Genomic DNA, 15,336 nt, shown 5'->3' on the forward strand with positions numbered 1-15,336 from the left:
AGATTTCGATGGGGGTGGGAAGGTGTGGACACACTACAGAACTTGGAGTTGGGTCTTCTTTACTTTTCAGATTCAGAGGCACACACATGGTCAGATGAAATGTATCTTTTACAGAGTGAATGTTTTCCTTAGTGATGTTCTCCTGTCAGTCTCTACAGTACATTCACAGTCATTGCTTTGATGTGATTTGGCACGACTCTGCATGAAGGTACACTGCAGAGTGCCTGGGTTTGGAGCACATGCGAAACTGGCCTCAGATTTTGTGAGACACGGTTGGCACATCAGCTAACCTTCACAATGAACCAAATCCAGAAGAGTTGGGGAAGTAGAGCACCCCAGCTCTCCCCCATTGCCTTCCTATAATCCATCTCATGTGGGCCAGAGGAAACCCCTTGTTCTGGGGCCACTTTGCTCTTTCTTTGAAACCTTAAACAAAAATAAGCATCAGAACCCTCTTCTGTCACTCTGACAAGTCAAATATATGTTGTTTTTTGACTAACCTGAAAGCAGCAGCAGGTGTAGAGGCTTCTTATTTGCATCTTGGCTCATAAAATCAAACCCAAGGCTAAATCTTACCTCTCCACTCTGACCGTCCCTCTCCCCCCACTCCCCGCCCCCGTCACAAACCCCTCCAAGGACCACAGTGTTCTTGGAAGTTGTTATATGTAGTATATTGCCTAAATTTAGCATGCAGGAAGAATCAGTGGCATATGGGTACTTTCAGATGCCTTTTCAGTTCAGAATTGAGACTTAAAGCATGCGTTATGGAGTATCACTACAAGACGGCGTTTGTCTTCAGCTGTGATCTAAGTGAGCTAGGAGGAGACTAACATGCTCTCATCTGGAATGTGCATCTCAAGGAAGTTTCAAGTCAACAATTGTCATCTTTTAGGTCCGTGACCTCTAAGAATCTAGTTTTTCAAAGTTTACTTGCTTTAGGTTTGTATAAGATACGAAAGTGCTAGTGTCTACAGGGACAGAGATGAGAATGGCCATCTCCAGGGGTAATGAGTAGGGAAGGATAGGAGTTAGTGTGTGATGGGTACAGAGTCTGATTTGGGAAGAAGAGTAAAAGCTCCAGATAGGGATGATGGTGATGATGTACAACCATGGAAATGTTCACTTAGGAAAGGTCAGTATGGTACCTGGCACAGTGGCTATCTGTGTAGACATGGGCATTTGAAGAGATTAGATGGGGATTCAGAAGTTCAAGACCAGCCTGGGAATCTCCACTTCAAACAAACAAACAAACAAACAAACAAACAAATCAAATCAAATCAAACCTGGTGGCGCAGGCCTGTAACTGCAGCTGCTAAGGAGGCTGAGGTAGAGGATGCAAGTTCAAGGCCAATCTTGGCAACTTAAGTAGGGTCATATGTCAAAATAGAAAATGAAAGGAGGGCTGGGAATAATGTTGTAGTGGTGGTAGAGCGTTTGTCTAGCTTGTGCAAGGCCTTGGCTCAGTCTCTAGTTCTTCCTAGAAAAAAGTAAAATAAATTTAAGATGGTAGATTTACATTATGTATATTTACTTTACATAATAGAAACAAGTACTAGTGGTCCAGTATGGGTGTTGGGTGTTTCCAGGTGCTTGGCTTCTAGTCCAGAGAACCGAAGATGAGTGCTGACACAGATTTGCCAAAGTAGCAAGGAAATTATTCAGACCAAAACAGTAGAAAAGATCAGCCAGAGAGCAGCAGGCCATGGGTAAAGAAAGATATTCTAGGCCCCATTTATTGTTCAGTGCTTCCTTTGATGGACTCAAGAGAAGAACAACTTTGGTTACTAATTGAGTTGCTCTCTATTTTGAGTGATAGATTATCTAATCATTTTTCTACTGTGTTTGTTCCCACAATGCATCAGATTTAATTACATGAATACCCAATTATGCATAGGATAATAAGTAGGGGATTTTCCCTGAAAGATTACTTGAGCATACATAGTTTTGCTTTACTGTGAATATACTCCAAACCAGTTCAAACTGGAACAGTTTGTCTATTCTTCTTATTAGATACGTTGGGATTACACTTTAATAGAAAGTGTCTAAATTTGATGTATTAGAGGTTTATCTTTTTTTTTTTTTTTTTTTTTTTTTTTTTTTTTTTTTTTTTTTTTTTTTTTTTTTTAGAGAGGGGTGTACATGTAGTCCAGCGCAGGCAGGGATCTAATGTTGCTAGGTGCTTTATTCAAAGAGGACTGTGTGTGCACAGTACTTACAGGAAAAGACTCTAGGCTGCCTGGTGCATTACTAGTGAGCGGGAGTGTGTATAACCCAAACCAAGCTGGGTCCCAGGTTACTAACCGATTTCCTTGCCTGCCTCAGTGCTAGGAGTTGTCTTCACCAATACAATTTGCTGTGTGATTTTGGAGTTTTGATTGTTTCTGTTCTGAGACAGGATCTCATGTAGCTCAGGCTTGCCTCATACTGGCTACATAGCTGAAAATGGACTTGAACTCTGATTCTTCTGCTTCTGCCTCCCAAGTACTGAGATCAAAAGTGTGTGCCAGGACACATAGCTGACTTTGTGAGTTTTGTAGTAGTGCAGAAAGTCATGTTCTAGGTTCTGAGCAAATGAGGTCAGTCCAAATTTTAATTTTGCTTTTAATTTTAATTTTTTTCTTTCTGGGAGTGGAGAATTGGTAGTTGGGGACTGGTGAAATTAGTCCTCAGTAGGCTTTCAGTTTTAATCTGTCCTTGTGTCATTAGGACTTGCATGTTTAGAGCTGGAAAGACCTGCTTAGCAGGCTTCCTGGAAATCTGAGTGGACTTGTTTGTCAAAGAAGAGATGTCATGTTTGTAGGAGGAAGCCCCTTGGTTCACCCATCCTGTCTCTGGTGCTCAAGTCTAATCGTGACATCTTTTCTGGCAGCTAAAATAATTTTTTCCATCATATGCATTTCTATTCCCTTCCAGAATTTATGTTCCTCCATTTGTTTTTAGTATTTCTACAAGGATACAGTTGGTTTTTTTTTTAAAGATACATGGTGTTTGTACATATTTTACCACAAGTATTGTACAGTGTGTAGTAATTGAATCAGAACAACATGTGCAACCTCCATCTTCTCTGCTGTGGCCACCCGTGTGTCCCAGCCACGGTTTCTGGAATAATCGTCTCTGACATCATCCTCTTTGCCACCACTAATCTAATCTGCACATCCCTCTCTTCCTGAGCCTGCCCAGGTTCTAATATCTACTAGGTCACCTGTATGAGAACAGCTTCAGCTCCTGCATATAAGGAAAATTGAATGTACGGGCTATAATGCCCCAGGGTCCAGCCATGTTGCTGTAGAATTCTGCATGCTTCACCCTTGCTTTCTTGTGAGAAAGAATGGTTGTGCACAGCTGGATCTTGTGCACAGCAGGTCACCTGGATTCTCAGAAGACTCTTACTATGTCTAGGGGTGGGGGTAGTTTTACAAATTGCACTTGAAACAAACAAGAGTTTGGCCTCTTTCCTGGTTTTGTGATCAGCAGCTTGGCTCTGCTTTTCAGGTATGTGCATATTGTTTGAACTGTAATCTTTAGTTTCAGTCCAAAGAAAGGCAAACCTCTACCTTTTAGTGGTTATTATACTTGCTGAAACAGAAAACTGAAAAATGGTGGAGCTTTTGAGAATACGACAGTTCTGGTTTGTTCAGATCAAGCCTTTGGTAAGCTTTCTGAACTTTCTTCTTTCCCAGTGATATGTAATTTCTTTCTAACTTTCTTCTTGACCCAGTGTTGTCTATTGACGTAATTTCAAAACCTAAACACAAGAATTTCAGCAGGAAGCTTCTCAGGGCAGGCCAATCCCTTGTAACTCCTTTACTTCTGTCTTGGGTTTTCTAGCTTTTTGTGCCATTTGGTTCTTGGAGTGGTGACTGTTGAGCATGCCTGTCCATCACTGTGGGCACAGGGTGTTTACACATCCCCTTGTTTCTTGTCTCTGGTGCCAAGCTCATCTGTATTGCTGCTGTTTCTGTATTTCTGCTGGTTGTGTTGGCTCCTCAGGAGGCCACAGAGGACAAAGAAGCGTCCCATAGGAGCCGTGACTTTTTTAAAGCACTGGCAGATCACTAACTGATCCAGTTTTCCTGCTTTAATGCAACATGAAACTGTTCTGCAGTTTGAAAAGTTTTGACTTGATATTTAATAACTCCATAAATGCTAATTGGCTTCCCACCAGTCTACTGTTCTGAGACACCATAGAAAGTACTCATTTTTTATTCTTCTTTATTTTGTAATAATTTTATCTCGTCGGGCAGTGGTGGCACACACCTTTAATCCCAGCACTTGGGAGGCAGAGGCAGGCGAATTTCTGAGTTCGAGGCCAGCCTGGTCTACAGAGTGAGTTCCAGGACACCGCAGAGCTATACAGAGAAACCCTGTCTCAAACCACCACCACCCCCAAAAAGAAGAATTTTATCTCAAGGAAGAAGAGAAACAATTTTATTTTTATGTGTTTCAAAATATAGAGCACATGAAGCAGAAAATATAGAGCACATGAAGCAGAAAATATAGAGCACATGCTATATACACTGCTGGAATCATTGTTCCTATTTTTACTACATGTAGATTTTCAGTTGGTGGGTTTTTCTAAGTTCTTTATTTTAACCTTCTTTTTTGCTGTCCTCTACACAATGTAACTAAACACATCACTGCCTCCTTCATCTGTCACCCTGCAAAGCTCACCAAAGAACAATCCTCTGTATAGTTCATAGATAGGAAATGTCATTCCACTCATTAGAACAGGGTGATTTAAGTCAGCCCAGCTTTCTGGAGGTACAGGGGTCTCAGTGGTGCTCTCTGAATTAGTAACTAACTGTTAAAAGCTGTGCACATGTGCAGGCATCTGACGCCTTTTTTAGGTAGCTGTAGTTCTGCCTTTCGTAGCCTCAAAGATATCTGTGCTTTGTTAATGACTAAGTCACGATAAAATAGATGCCTTTGGGGGCGAGCAGCTAAGCCTTTTTGACAGTTTTGACTCTTCAATGACTTGATTTGCATATTTCTTATTGTAGGTCATAGTGAAGTGGTTTGTGTTCTGTTTGAGTGTCATTAGAGCATATGTAGACAGCATGCCCTTTGCATGGCCTAAAACCCAGCTGTCTTCTTTCCCAGTGGTACTTAATAGTGCACGCACACGCGCGCGCGCGCACACACACACACACACACACACACACACACACTGGACCCTTCTCACACTGTGACCTTTTTGGGGTTTATTAGCACCTATCTGCAGCACTTGGACTTTGAATGAGTGCCAACCATGGGCCAGGATCATTCCAGGAAGTTAAGTGTTCTTGTGGTTATATAATCTTCGATGCTACATTGTCTTGTCTTTTTCTCTGTTTTGGTTTAACAACACAAGGTACGCAAATATAACTGAGAGGCACACATTCATTTTTACAAGTTGCAGGAGTAGGAAGCTGAAGGTGCTACATGCCCTTCTCCACTATGGGGGCAAGAGGCCTAGAAGGGCCACAATTAACTTCCTTTCCTCTGGCTGGTAGAGCCCCCTGCACACTAGACTGGTTCTACTTTGTGGGCCCAAGCTTCTTTGCTTCTGTGCCTTACGTAGCACACAAGAAAATGTGGCCCTGTCTGGCATAGCCTAAAGGAAACAATGATTCCCTGCTAACAAGTGATCAAGGTATATACTTTATGCTCTAAGTAGTCAAAATGCTATGTGGCCTAACCTATGTCCATCCTCTGTGTTTTCTCTGTCTTGATCTATCTTCCCAGTATACAGACTGGGCTGACTTTAGATTCTGCCAATAGCTATCCATCAGCAGGAGGGAGAGAGGTAGGCATTTCTGTGCTGTCCTAGAGGAGTTCACTTAGCCTCTTGCCTGATGGGAGTTGCCAGGCTGAGATGGCAGTAGGTAGCACACTTGAGAATCCTATTCCTCTGGAATTGTGGCCTGCCATGAGGATGGAGGAAGAATGTGGGAAGAGGGATTTCACAAGCTCCTGAGCCTGACCAACTAAGTACCGGCTCTCACTCAGAAGCCAAAGAAAAGAATGAGGCACTCCCACTCCTGTGGCAGCTGGAGGAAGCAATGGCTGTCTGTGTTAGACAACGCGCATGCAGCTCTCAGGGGAAAAGAGGAGGGAAATGACGTTTTTTGGCAGAAGGGCTTTCTTTTCTAGTGTCTTACCCTTCAAATTATACTGTAATACACCACCAGGTTTGGAAGAGCTTTAGATGTTTAAAATAACTGGTCAGTGTTCCCAGCATAGCACAGCTCCTGGGGCCCAGGAAACATGAAGACAGGGGGAGAAGTGGAAGGTGGGACTGGCAAGTCTAAGCCATACAATGGAGATCTCATTGCTTCCCTTCTCTTCCCTGCTGGCAGATCTTACACTCTGGCAAAGTCCATTTGTTCTTGGGTGAAGTGATTCTATTGGGACAAACAGAGGTAAAATGAATCTTCTCCAAGACTCAAAAGACTGTATTAAAAGATACAATAACTGGTATATGTATAATGATTTCTTTAAAAAATATGATTAAATAAATTTTCTTCAAAGCTTGAAAAAGAAATGAGGGGAAATTGATTTTTATTTTTGAGGGTTTTTCCCCATGAACTCCCCCTCCAACCATAATGGCAGATGGGAAGGGATGGGATTGTACCATTCCATTCGGGTATTTATTTGCTGACAATTGATCAGTTTCAGCAGATTAAGAGGATTAAGGGCGTTAAGAGGTAGGTAGAGGCTCAGAGAGCTGGAGAAATGGGCTCCATGCTGAAGTCCCAGGACCAGCTCACCATTCTCATTAGACAGCTGTCTCGTGTGTTCTGCCTCCTCCTGTACCAGCAAAGCATGAGCTGCCAACCTCTGACCCTTCTGCTAGGTCACGGGTTGCCTTCTGTTAGTTTACTGGGAATAGAAGGCCTGGACCTGAGCCTGTACCCAAGCATCAGGGTGGGTAGGCATGATGTCTGTATTGTAGCTGTCCAGTTGTAGCTCCAGTGACCCTCAGAGTGACTGGATCAGCAGTAAAAATTACAGAAGGACAACAAGTAAATCTAAAAAGCAGGTGGCTTTGTAACTTCCTTTCCCAGGGGACTTGGCTATATCTGCATCATTATTGGCCATCAAGTGCCTCTCACACTAGTTAGTTCTTCTCTCTGGCTGTCCAAGATGTGTTGACAAGATTCTGCAACAGTGGGCAAATCCAGGAGAAGATTTATGAGTGATTCATCTGTCCTTTACCATACTCCACTGCCAAGGACGTTGAGATCTGTGTGCCCTTTGTTGACTGACATTGAGGATTTTAGAACTACCATGTCTATCTTTCCTGTACAGAAGAAAACCAGCTTTGTTTCTTTTTATAAGACTTAAGTTTGGGATAATTTTGAATCATTACTTTGGCTAAAGATTTTTCCATCAAATTAGAGGGAAATAAAGAAATATATTAGTTAATCACTCAAATTTTTACTGTTCTGCAAAGCAAGTAACATTGTTTCTAGGTTTCAACAGCCTAGTAATGGAATTGTAATTCTTATAACACTAAGATGACACAGAAAGCTATGACATGACATCTCCGTTCCAAGCCTCTTTGAAGGTGTTGACTAGCACTGTCTCCCTTTGGGATATTCAGGGTCCAAAAGACACAGAAAGCATGTAAGCAAGTGCTAAGATGACAGCTGTGAACCTTGACACCCAAGTGCCCGCGTCTGTTTCTTCTTTGTTGTGGTTTGTTGTTTGTTTGTTTGTTTTTGGGTCCCTCAGATTTTATTTAAATTTATTACATATGCTGCTTGCAAACCAAAGCATGAATATTGTCATGCCCATGGAAAAGAATCAGGAACCCAAGTTAAAGAGCTTTTCCTCAGTGCCTAGGCAACAAAAGATGAGTTTTAAAAAAACCAAAAAAAAAAAAAAAAAAACTTCTCCTTTTTCTTGTTTTTTGACCTGAGTAAATGGTTCCTTTTAATACTTTACTCCACTGTGTATGATCTTCCTTATTTATATTTATGGATTTTTTAATCTTTCTACAGGGAGTTAAATACCTGTGTATTCCAGCAGCAGACACACCATCTCAAAACCTGTAAGTTTTTTTCTTTTCTGTGTTTTTTGGAGAAATTAAAAGCAAGTGCAGAGTGTCTTCCAGCAGTTCTTATGCCAAATGAAAAGCAAATACAGGGCTCTGAAGGCAAGTAAGCAAGCATGGTGAGAGCCTAGGGATTGTCAGTGTCCTTGCATAGCTGCTCCCCTGAGGAAGGGAGAGGGAGTTTACTGAACTCAAACTGGAGAAATGAATGCCAAACTGGCTGGAGACACCTTATTACTTTCCAGTCCTGCTGTAACTCTTGGAGGCTGGGATGTCCGCAGGAAGGGTCTTTTAAGTCTAAGGAGAAGGCTCAGTCTGTAAAGTGCCTTTTCTGCAAGCCTGGGGACCAGAGTTCAGGACCCAAACACCTATGTAAAGTCTAGTACAGGCATGTCTGCAACCCCAGTGCTAGAGACCTAGAGATAAATTGATCCTCGGAGTGCATTGCTCAGCTAGTCTAGCCAAATTAATGAGTTCCAGATTCAGGGAGAGACTGTCTCAAAAACTGAGGTGAGGAATGATGGAGAACATACTGGTCAGCAATCTCTTACCTCCACATACATGGACTCAAGTGTGCCTTGCAAGCTTGAGGACCTAAGTTCAGATTCCCAGAGCCTACAAAAATGGGAGGTGTTGGAGGATCTCTGGAAATTCATAGGAGAGCTTTCCTGGTTTGCATGGTGCATCCCAGACCAATGAGAGTGACTGTCTTAACTAAGAAATGGGAGTACTTGAAGACCATGAATGTGTGGACATGTGTGTCATGCTATATACACTTGGGGGTCAAAGGACAACTTACAAGAGTCAGGTTTCTTCTTCACTCTGGTTCCCAAGGATTTGTTTCAGGTTCAGGCTTGTGCAGAAAGCACCTTTATCCACCAGCCTATCTCCTAGGGTCTTCTTTGTCATTTTAACAAGTTAAGATGGACTCACAATTGCAGCTCACCTTAATGTCGTCATTGCAGCCTTGATAAGATGGGATGGAGCCTTGGAGACCCAGTTATAAGTGCAACAAGTACCCTTGGTCTCAATGAGGCCCAGCATGGATAGGTGATAGTTCCCCCATGGCTGCATTTGACCCTTGCAGGCTGAGGTGCTAGGAGCACCATCACTTTGTGAATCCCTGGCTTCTGATTTTCTGGCTCTTTTGGCCTGGATACTGGGGACCAGCACAACAGCCCTCCTGGATCCATGTGCTAGTGTTTCCGTCAGAGGCACTCCAGATTCAAATAGTCTTTTTGAGTCTGGAAGACCACAGGGTTCATCCCCCACTGTGTATAGGTGCTGGTGCATACAAATCTTTTATGTCAGTGAGGCAGACTACACACTTGTTTTCTGTTCCAACTGACCAGCTTCTCTAAAAGAAGCTGGAATGTCAGCCATCCTTAAGTCTTCCCTGCCAGAGAGCAGAGAAGTCATGGATTAGGCTGTGACTTTATAGACCTACCTATTGCAGGACGGGTGGTGTAGTCTATTGGTCAGTGGTTAGCTGGACAGGGGACAGAGGGTATAGAGTTAGACCAGGAAAGAGCTGAGGAAGTGGGAAGTTGGTACAGATACATTCTGCCCAGGCCAGGGTCTATCTCTACCCCAAACTCTTAATCTTTCACAGAGAGGTGAGACTTTAAGACTGAGAAAGGAACAGGGATATTTCACTAGGAACACAAAGTAGTAGGCTCATCTGGAAGGAGAAACAGCAACATTGGAGAACTTCCTTGGTTACTAGTCGTGTCAAGAAACAGAAGTGGTTGGAAGGGCATGGTCCCTGCGGAAGGAAGTGAGGCGCTGCCTTTCTCCGAAGACCACAATCTTCTACCCTTGTTTTGGTGACTATTTTTGGAATGATTGCTTTGCTCTCCTCTACAACCAAAATTCGACCGTGTTGTTGAAAGTGTCAATACCTGACTGTCAGGAATCTAGCTGGAACCTATCCTGAGTATGTGCTGTCAGGACACGTGGCCCCTGGCCTTTGAGCTGCTATAAGACTTTCCTAGGAGCTAAGTGCTGCCTTCATCTTCCATAACAGTGATCTCATTACAATCCTGCATTATGGACAAGTGAACAGAACAACCAAATTCAAGTGTCAGAAAATCCTAGATTTCAAACCAGTCTCACCTACTGTGTCAGGTCGTTTTAACTAGTTACGTTCAATTCTCATCTGAAAATGCCCATCTTTAGGCTTTGGAATGGCACAGTCAGATCTACGTGAGCATATTTCTGTGAACTCTGGGCATTCAAAGTATGAATCTATTTCTGCTATTCTTCAGAGTTACAGGAACGATTATTGAGATAAGTTTTGGTGACAGCTTAAGTTTTATTTATCTGTTGCCAGTGAAGATGGCTGAGTATCTTCATTGAGTTCTGTTGCTATAATAGAATATCTGAGACTGGGTGATAAATACAGAAAGGAAATAAGTTTGATCCCACAGTTTAGAGGGCTTGAAGTCCAAGACTAGGCTGCCACATCTGTGGAGAGACTCGTTACTGCTTCATAATACTGTGGTAGAAAGGCAAAAACGGTGTGTGGAGGAGGTGGAAGGAAAGCACTTTATTTAGATGGTCATGGAGACACTACCTAACCCAGACCCTACATACCAGGCCCTGTCTTCCACCACTGCCAGATTTAGGAGCTAAGGTCCCAATAAACAAACTGGGGAAGGGGTACTCAGACTGTAACAGTGAATGTGATTCCATGATTGAATCAAATGCTCGCCTGTCTAATGTGACTTATCTAGGGTCTCCTGCATTAACTACTCACAATACACTAGGAGTTCTCAGTGAACCTTCACCTTCTGTATCAACCAATGGTGCAGGTGGTCAGGAGATCAGCGTCCTTTTTTATTGAAATGTATTTATTTTTAATACCTCTTTTAAGGAAAAGATCTGTTTAATTTTATAGATATGGGTATTTTGCCTGTTTGTATGTCTATTTACCATGAACATACAAGCCCACAGAGGATAGAAGATGGCTATGGATCCCCTAGAGCTAGAGTTACAGTCAACTTGTTAGCTGCCATGTGTGCACCAGGAACTAAACCTAGGTCCTCTAGAATATCAGCCGGTGCTCCAGCTGCTGAGACTAAACCGTCACTCCAACCCCAAGATAATTCTTAGTGCTTTGGGTAACTAAAGCAAGAGAAAACTTCAGTAGTTTGTTAAACTTGCTCTCAGTAACCCCGATACTTATCAACCGGCAATCTCTCGTCTGACCACATTGAGTTTTGATGCCTGGTTCCCTCTCTTCAATGACAAAACAACTCCTGGAAATCTGTACTGCTTACTGCTTGAAACATAGCAACTTTTAAAATGATATCTTAAGTTTGAGTGAAGTGCTATATTTCATAAATCTTAGGCTGGGGACATAACTCAATGGTAGAATGCTTACCTTTATAAACATTGAGTATTTCTTTCTTGGCAGAGCCCTGGAAGAGCAGGTATTTAGGCTGATTATGTTTAGTAAGAGGTGTGACCTTTGACACTTCAGTTTCCTGATTGTCAGTTGCTCTGAACTGCAGAAAAGTTGGTTTTCTGTCTTGGCCTTAATCCTAGAGACTCTTTCCCCTCTGACCTTCCATGACCTTGAAACTCAGAGAACTGGTTTGAGATAACACGAGCACAGAATTTTAGCTCAGTTCCCCCAGCCACCTAGCCTGCCCAAGCCAGGAAATAGAAAAGTTCAAGTTCTCCATCTCCCGATAACCTCACAACCCTAGTGTGGTGTGTTTTGCATGATGTTGTCGTTCTAAGAGAGTTGGAGTGGGTGTTAGTGTGTCGGGTGGCCAGTGCTGGAGCTTAGTACAAGAAACCAGTTTGCGTTGGTTTTCTCTATGGGTTCTCTGGAGCAAGTCATTTTAACCTTCTCAGTTAATAATCTGCCCATCTCATCAGAGATGATGTATAGAATTGGGTATTTTGTTAATTCTTCAGTATTTGTAAAATAAGATTGTATATTCTCCCTAGTCAAGTAAGGAATGCTAATACATTTTAAAAGTAGATGTTTAGATTCCTATTTACTTACATTTGCTTATTTTGTCTTTATTGCAGAGTAAGTTGGTGTTTGTAGCCAAGCAGCACTTAGTGGATACTTTTTTTTTTCTGTTCTCTGTGAATTCTAAGGGAGCTCACTCAGGCTCTGGAGTCCATAGCATTACACTATAATGGCGCTCTCGGTGGTGGTCTGTGATTCAGAGGCAGGCAGGTCTCTGTGTTTGGAGGTCTTGTGGAGAGGCGAAGGTAGGGAGTACACTGAGCTCCGTAGGAGCATCAGGAGCCCCCTGGCCTTATCACCACCATGCCGTTTGCCAGTGTTGTCTTAGTAGAGTGGATATTGTCTGTCTTCCACTTTTCTTTTATTTATCTTTTTTCTGCTTCTTTCATTAATGAGCAATTTTTTGAGATCAGAGGTAGGTAAGCCTTTTCACCCCTGTAGCTGTGCTTCCACAGGGTTCTTGTGGTCTTTGAATCCCTCACTGATGCTCTCCTGGTCGTGGAGTAAATGAGAACTCTGGAATAGGTGTGTGCTACAATAGCAATCATTCTACTCAAGCAAGAGTCCTCTAGTCTCAGACTGTCCTTGTTACTCCTGAGTTAAAAGATTCTTTTGTGAAATGATGCCATCTTAAAGGGGTTTTGTTTTCTTATTTTTTAAGCTCTCTTTTTGAATGAATGTATCCAGCACAATGAAAAGTATGGTAACACAAGTTACTTTAGACATGGGAATTGATTGATGCTGGGGTTGCTTTCAGAGCTGTAGCTGTGAGATGGGCAGAGGAGTCTGGGGAATATGGACCAGTTCAGCCCTAAGAAGAATCTCCCAACAAAGAGTGCTCTATCCATTTGCTTTAAAAAGGACCATAGGTGCTTGCCTCTGGTGGGATTTTCTCTGTATGCACTTGGATACAGTTGGAGAGGAAACTCATCTTGTATTTCTATGTTGTTTGCTATCAACGCAACCTCATCTGATACCACTGCCTTGGAAGTAAGACCCACCACCACTCCAGTTGGCCAGATCATTGGGTTCCCACTACAGTAAGCAAAGCCCCGAACCTAAGGACTCTGTCACATCACACTAGGTAGGGATCAGAGTGTCTAAGACCATGAGTATTAGAGCAATAAGTTTCCATGTAAGAGTGTCATGTGACATGGCTTACGCTCTTCATCCTCCATGTTTTATTGAACTCTCAGAAGGTCAACAAGACCCACATGGTCACTCTCAGCCTCTTATATTGCAAAGGGGTGGTTAAGGTACTAGTCACTGAAAAGCAGGAGGACAATTTGCAGCCACCGGGCTCCCTGCTTAATCCACATGAAGGATGTCTGTTCACCAGAGCTGCCCACCACCACTGAGGTGATCTCTTAGGGCCTCTGGCAGTAGCTCATATGATCACCTCTGTGTACTATTGAGGGAGTGTGGTACACCTATGGGCATGCTTCATGCTGCAGACAGGCCTATCACATTTGTCTTTGTGTGGAAGTAAGGGTAACTGTCAACTAGACGAAGAACACAAAGAGGGAACTGGTGTTCATGTAAACAGCATGTGGTGGGATGCGGTGCAGATCTGTGCTTCTGCTTCAGACCAGAGTTGAAATAAAAGAACCCAGACGGTGGGTATTTCCCACTGTGGAGGAGGGAGTTTAGTGACCAGAGCTTGGACTTATGTCATTTTTTTCCCTGGAAATAACCCACACACAGCTCTCTCTGCAACACCCAGTTTTAAACCAGAGCAGCATTGGGCCAGCCCACCTCCTGGCCTTTCTTGTAAAAGGCATTTCTAGGAATGTCTGCCTGGCTTGGCCTTGTGCCTGACTTTTGTGTGTGAGTCAGGTCTCACAGTGGAGTTCTACATGTTCTCCCAAGGCATCATTGTGTCTTAGACTGAGCTAGCTGCCTGCCCTGGGCCTCTACAGTCCTTACCCCCAGCACAGTGGTGGCCAGAAACAGCATCCTGTGTGTCATTGTTGATCTAGCCTTTATCTTATACAGACATGCAAACCAAAGGATGCAAAGGCTATCAGGGGGAGCAAGTGTTCTTTCTACACACTATTGTGGGCTCAGTACAGGTTTGGGTGTTGCTCAACCCAGATGCAACAAAGCTGGCTCTTGAATCCAGGTCCTGTCTCATAGTCTATAGGAAGCCTGATTTCACAGTGTGAGAGTTTGGGACATGCAGGTCTGAAAAACAGATATAAGAAGTTGCTCCCAGAGAGGCCTCAGTAGAGGAGTTGGCCTGACTTCTGAGCAAGACCTTAATGAGCCTGTAGAACCAATAACTTCCTGAAGACTCTGAGTCCTTTGTGCACTCAGAGGAGCTTAGCTGGCTTTTGCACCACCGAGCTCATTGCAAAATGCTCTGAGGCAGTCTGTGGCTTCTTCCCTCACCTGGGCAGCTCTCAGCCATTGCCTTCTGGTTTGGCTTTCAGGGCTCCAGTGCTCTTTTCCTTGTCCATGCTTATACACCATAAAGAAACCTACCAAAAGGCAGGACCTGCAGTAGGAGAGAGACCCCAGTACAGCCTTGACAACCACAATGTAGACAGACTTATGGACAAAGGAATGTGCCATCTGGCCATCCCCTGATGTTCGGACTGGTCTGAAGTGACCGTAGAGTCCTACAAGGAGGATGGACACCACTGTATAAGCCGTGAGGCAGATTGGAGCCTAATGTCTTGAGTCTATTGTAAAAACAGCAATACACCATGACCAACAGCAACTTGGGGAGGAAAGAGTTTATGTCATCTTACTGCTGGCAGTCCATCATCCTGCAGGGTCAGGGCATGAGCTGATGCAGAGGTCATGGAGTAATGCCGCCTACTGACTTGGTGGTCTTCACAGCTTGCTCAGCCTCCCTTTGACTAATACACAGGACTGTCTGCTCAGGAGTGTCACTGCTCTCAGTGAGCTGGATCCTCCTACATCTATCATTAAGAAAATGCACTATAGGTTTGCCCACAGGCCAATCTGGTGAGGACATTCTCTCAGTTGAGGTTCCCTCTTCCAAACATGACTGGCCTCTGTCAGGTTAACCTAAAACCAGCCATCCCAGGACACTTTGTACCTAGGCGAGGTGGCCTGGGCCTTTAGTCCCTCCATTAGGTGCTGGTATGAGGAAGAGAACATTGGCTGGGAGTGGACTGTCTCTTTGGTGGTGTCTCGGGGAGAGGTGTTGCTGAGAAGCCTGCGAGTAGTGAGTAGTGCTCCCAGGGCTGCCAGCAAAGCTCTGGAATCCTGTGGGAACCTGGCTTTCCATCCTGCCACACTTTATCCTGGAGTTCTGTGCTCTAAATCAGCTCTTAGACTT

General features: G+C 43.6%; 1 protein-coding gene across 5 annotated transcripts in view; it reads left to right on the plus strand.

Annotated features, from left to right (window-relative positions):
* The window catches only part of Dusp22 (dual specificity phosphatase 22), a 51,120-nt gene that overhangs the window by 28,124 nt on the left and 7,660 nt on the right, over positions 1-15,336 (plus strand). For all 5 annotated transcript variants that reach the window (XM_031358369.1, XM_031358366.1, XM_031358367.1 and 2 more), the window contains exon 4: positions 7,986-8,035. In XM_031358369.1, coding sequence (XP_031214229.1) covers positions 7,986-8,035 — 50 coding nt within the window. The remainder of the gene's footprint in view (positions 1-7,985; positions 8,036-15,336) is intronic.

The sequence above is a fragment of the Mastomys coucha genome, unplaced genomic scaffold (assembly GCF_008632895.1).
Source record: "Mastomys coucha isolate ucsf_1 unplaced genomic scaffold, UCSF_Mcou_1 pScaffold7, whole genome shotgun sequence".
Lineage (NCBI taxonomy): Eukaryota > Metazoa > Chordata > Mammalia > Rodentia > Muridae > Mastomys > Mastomys coucha.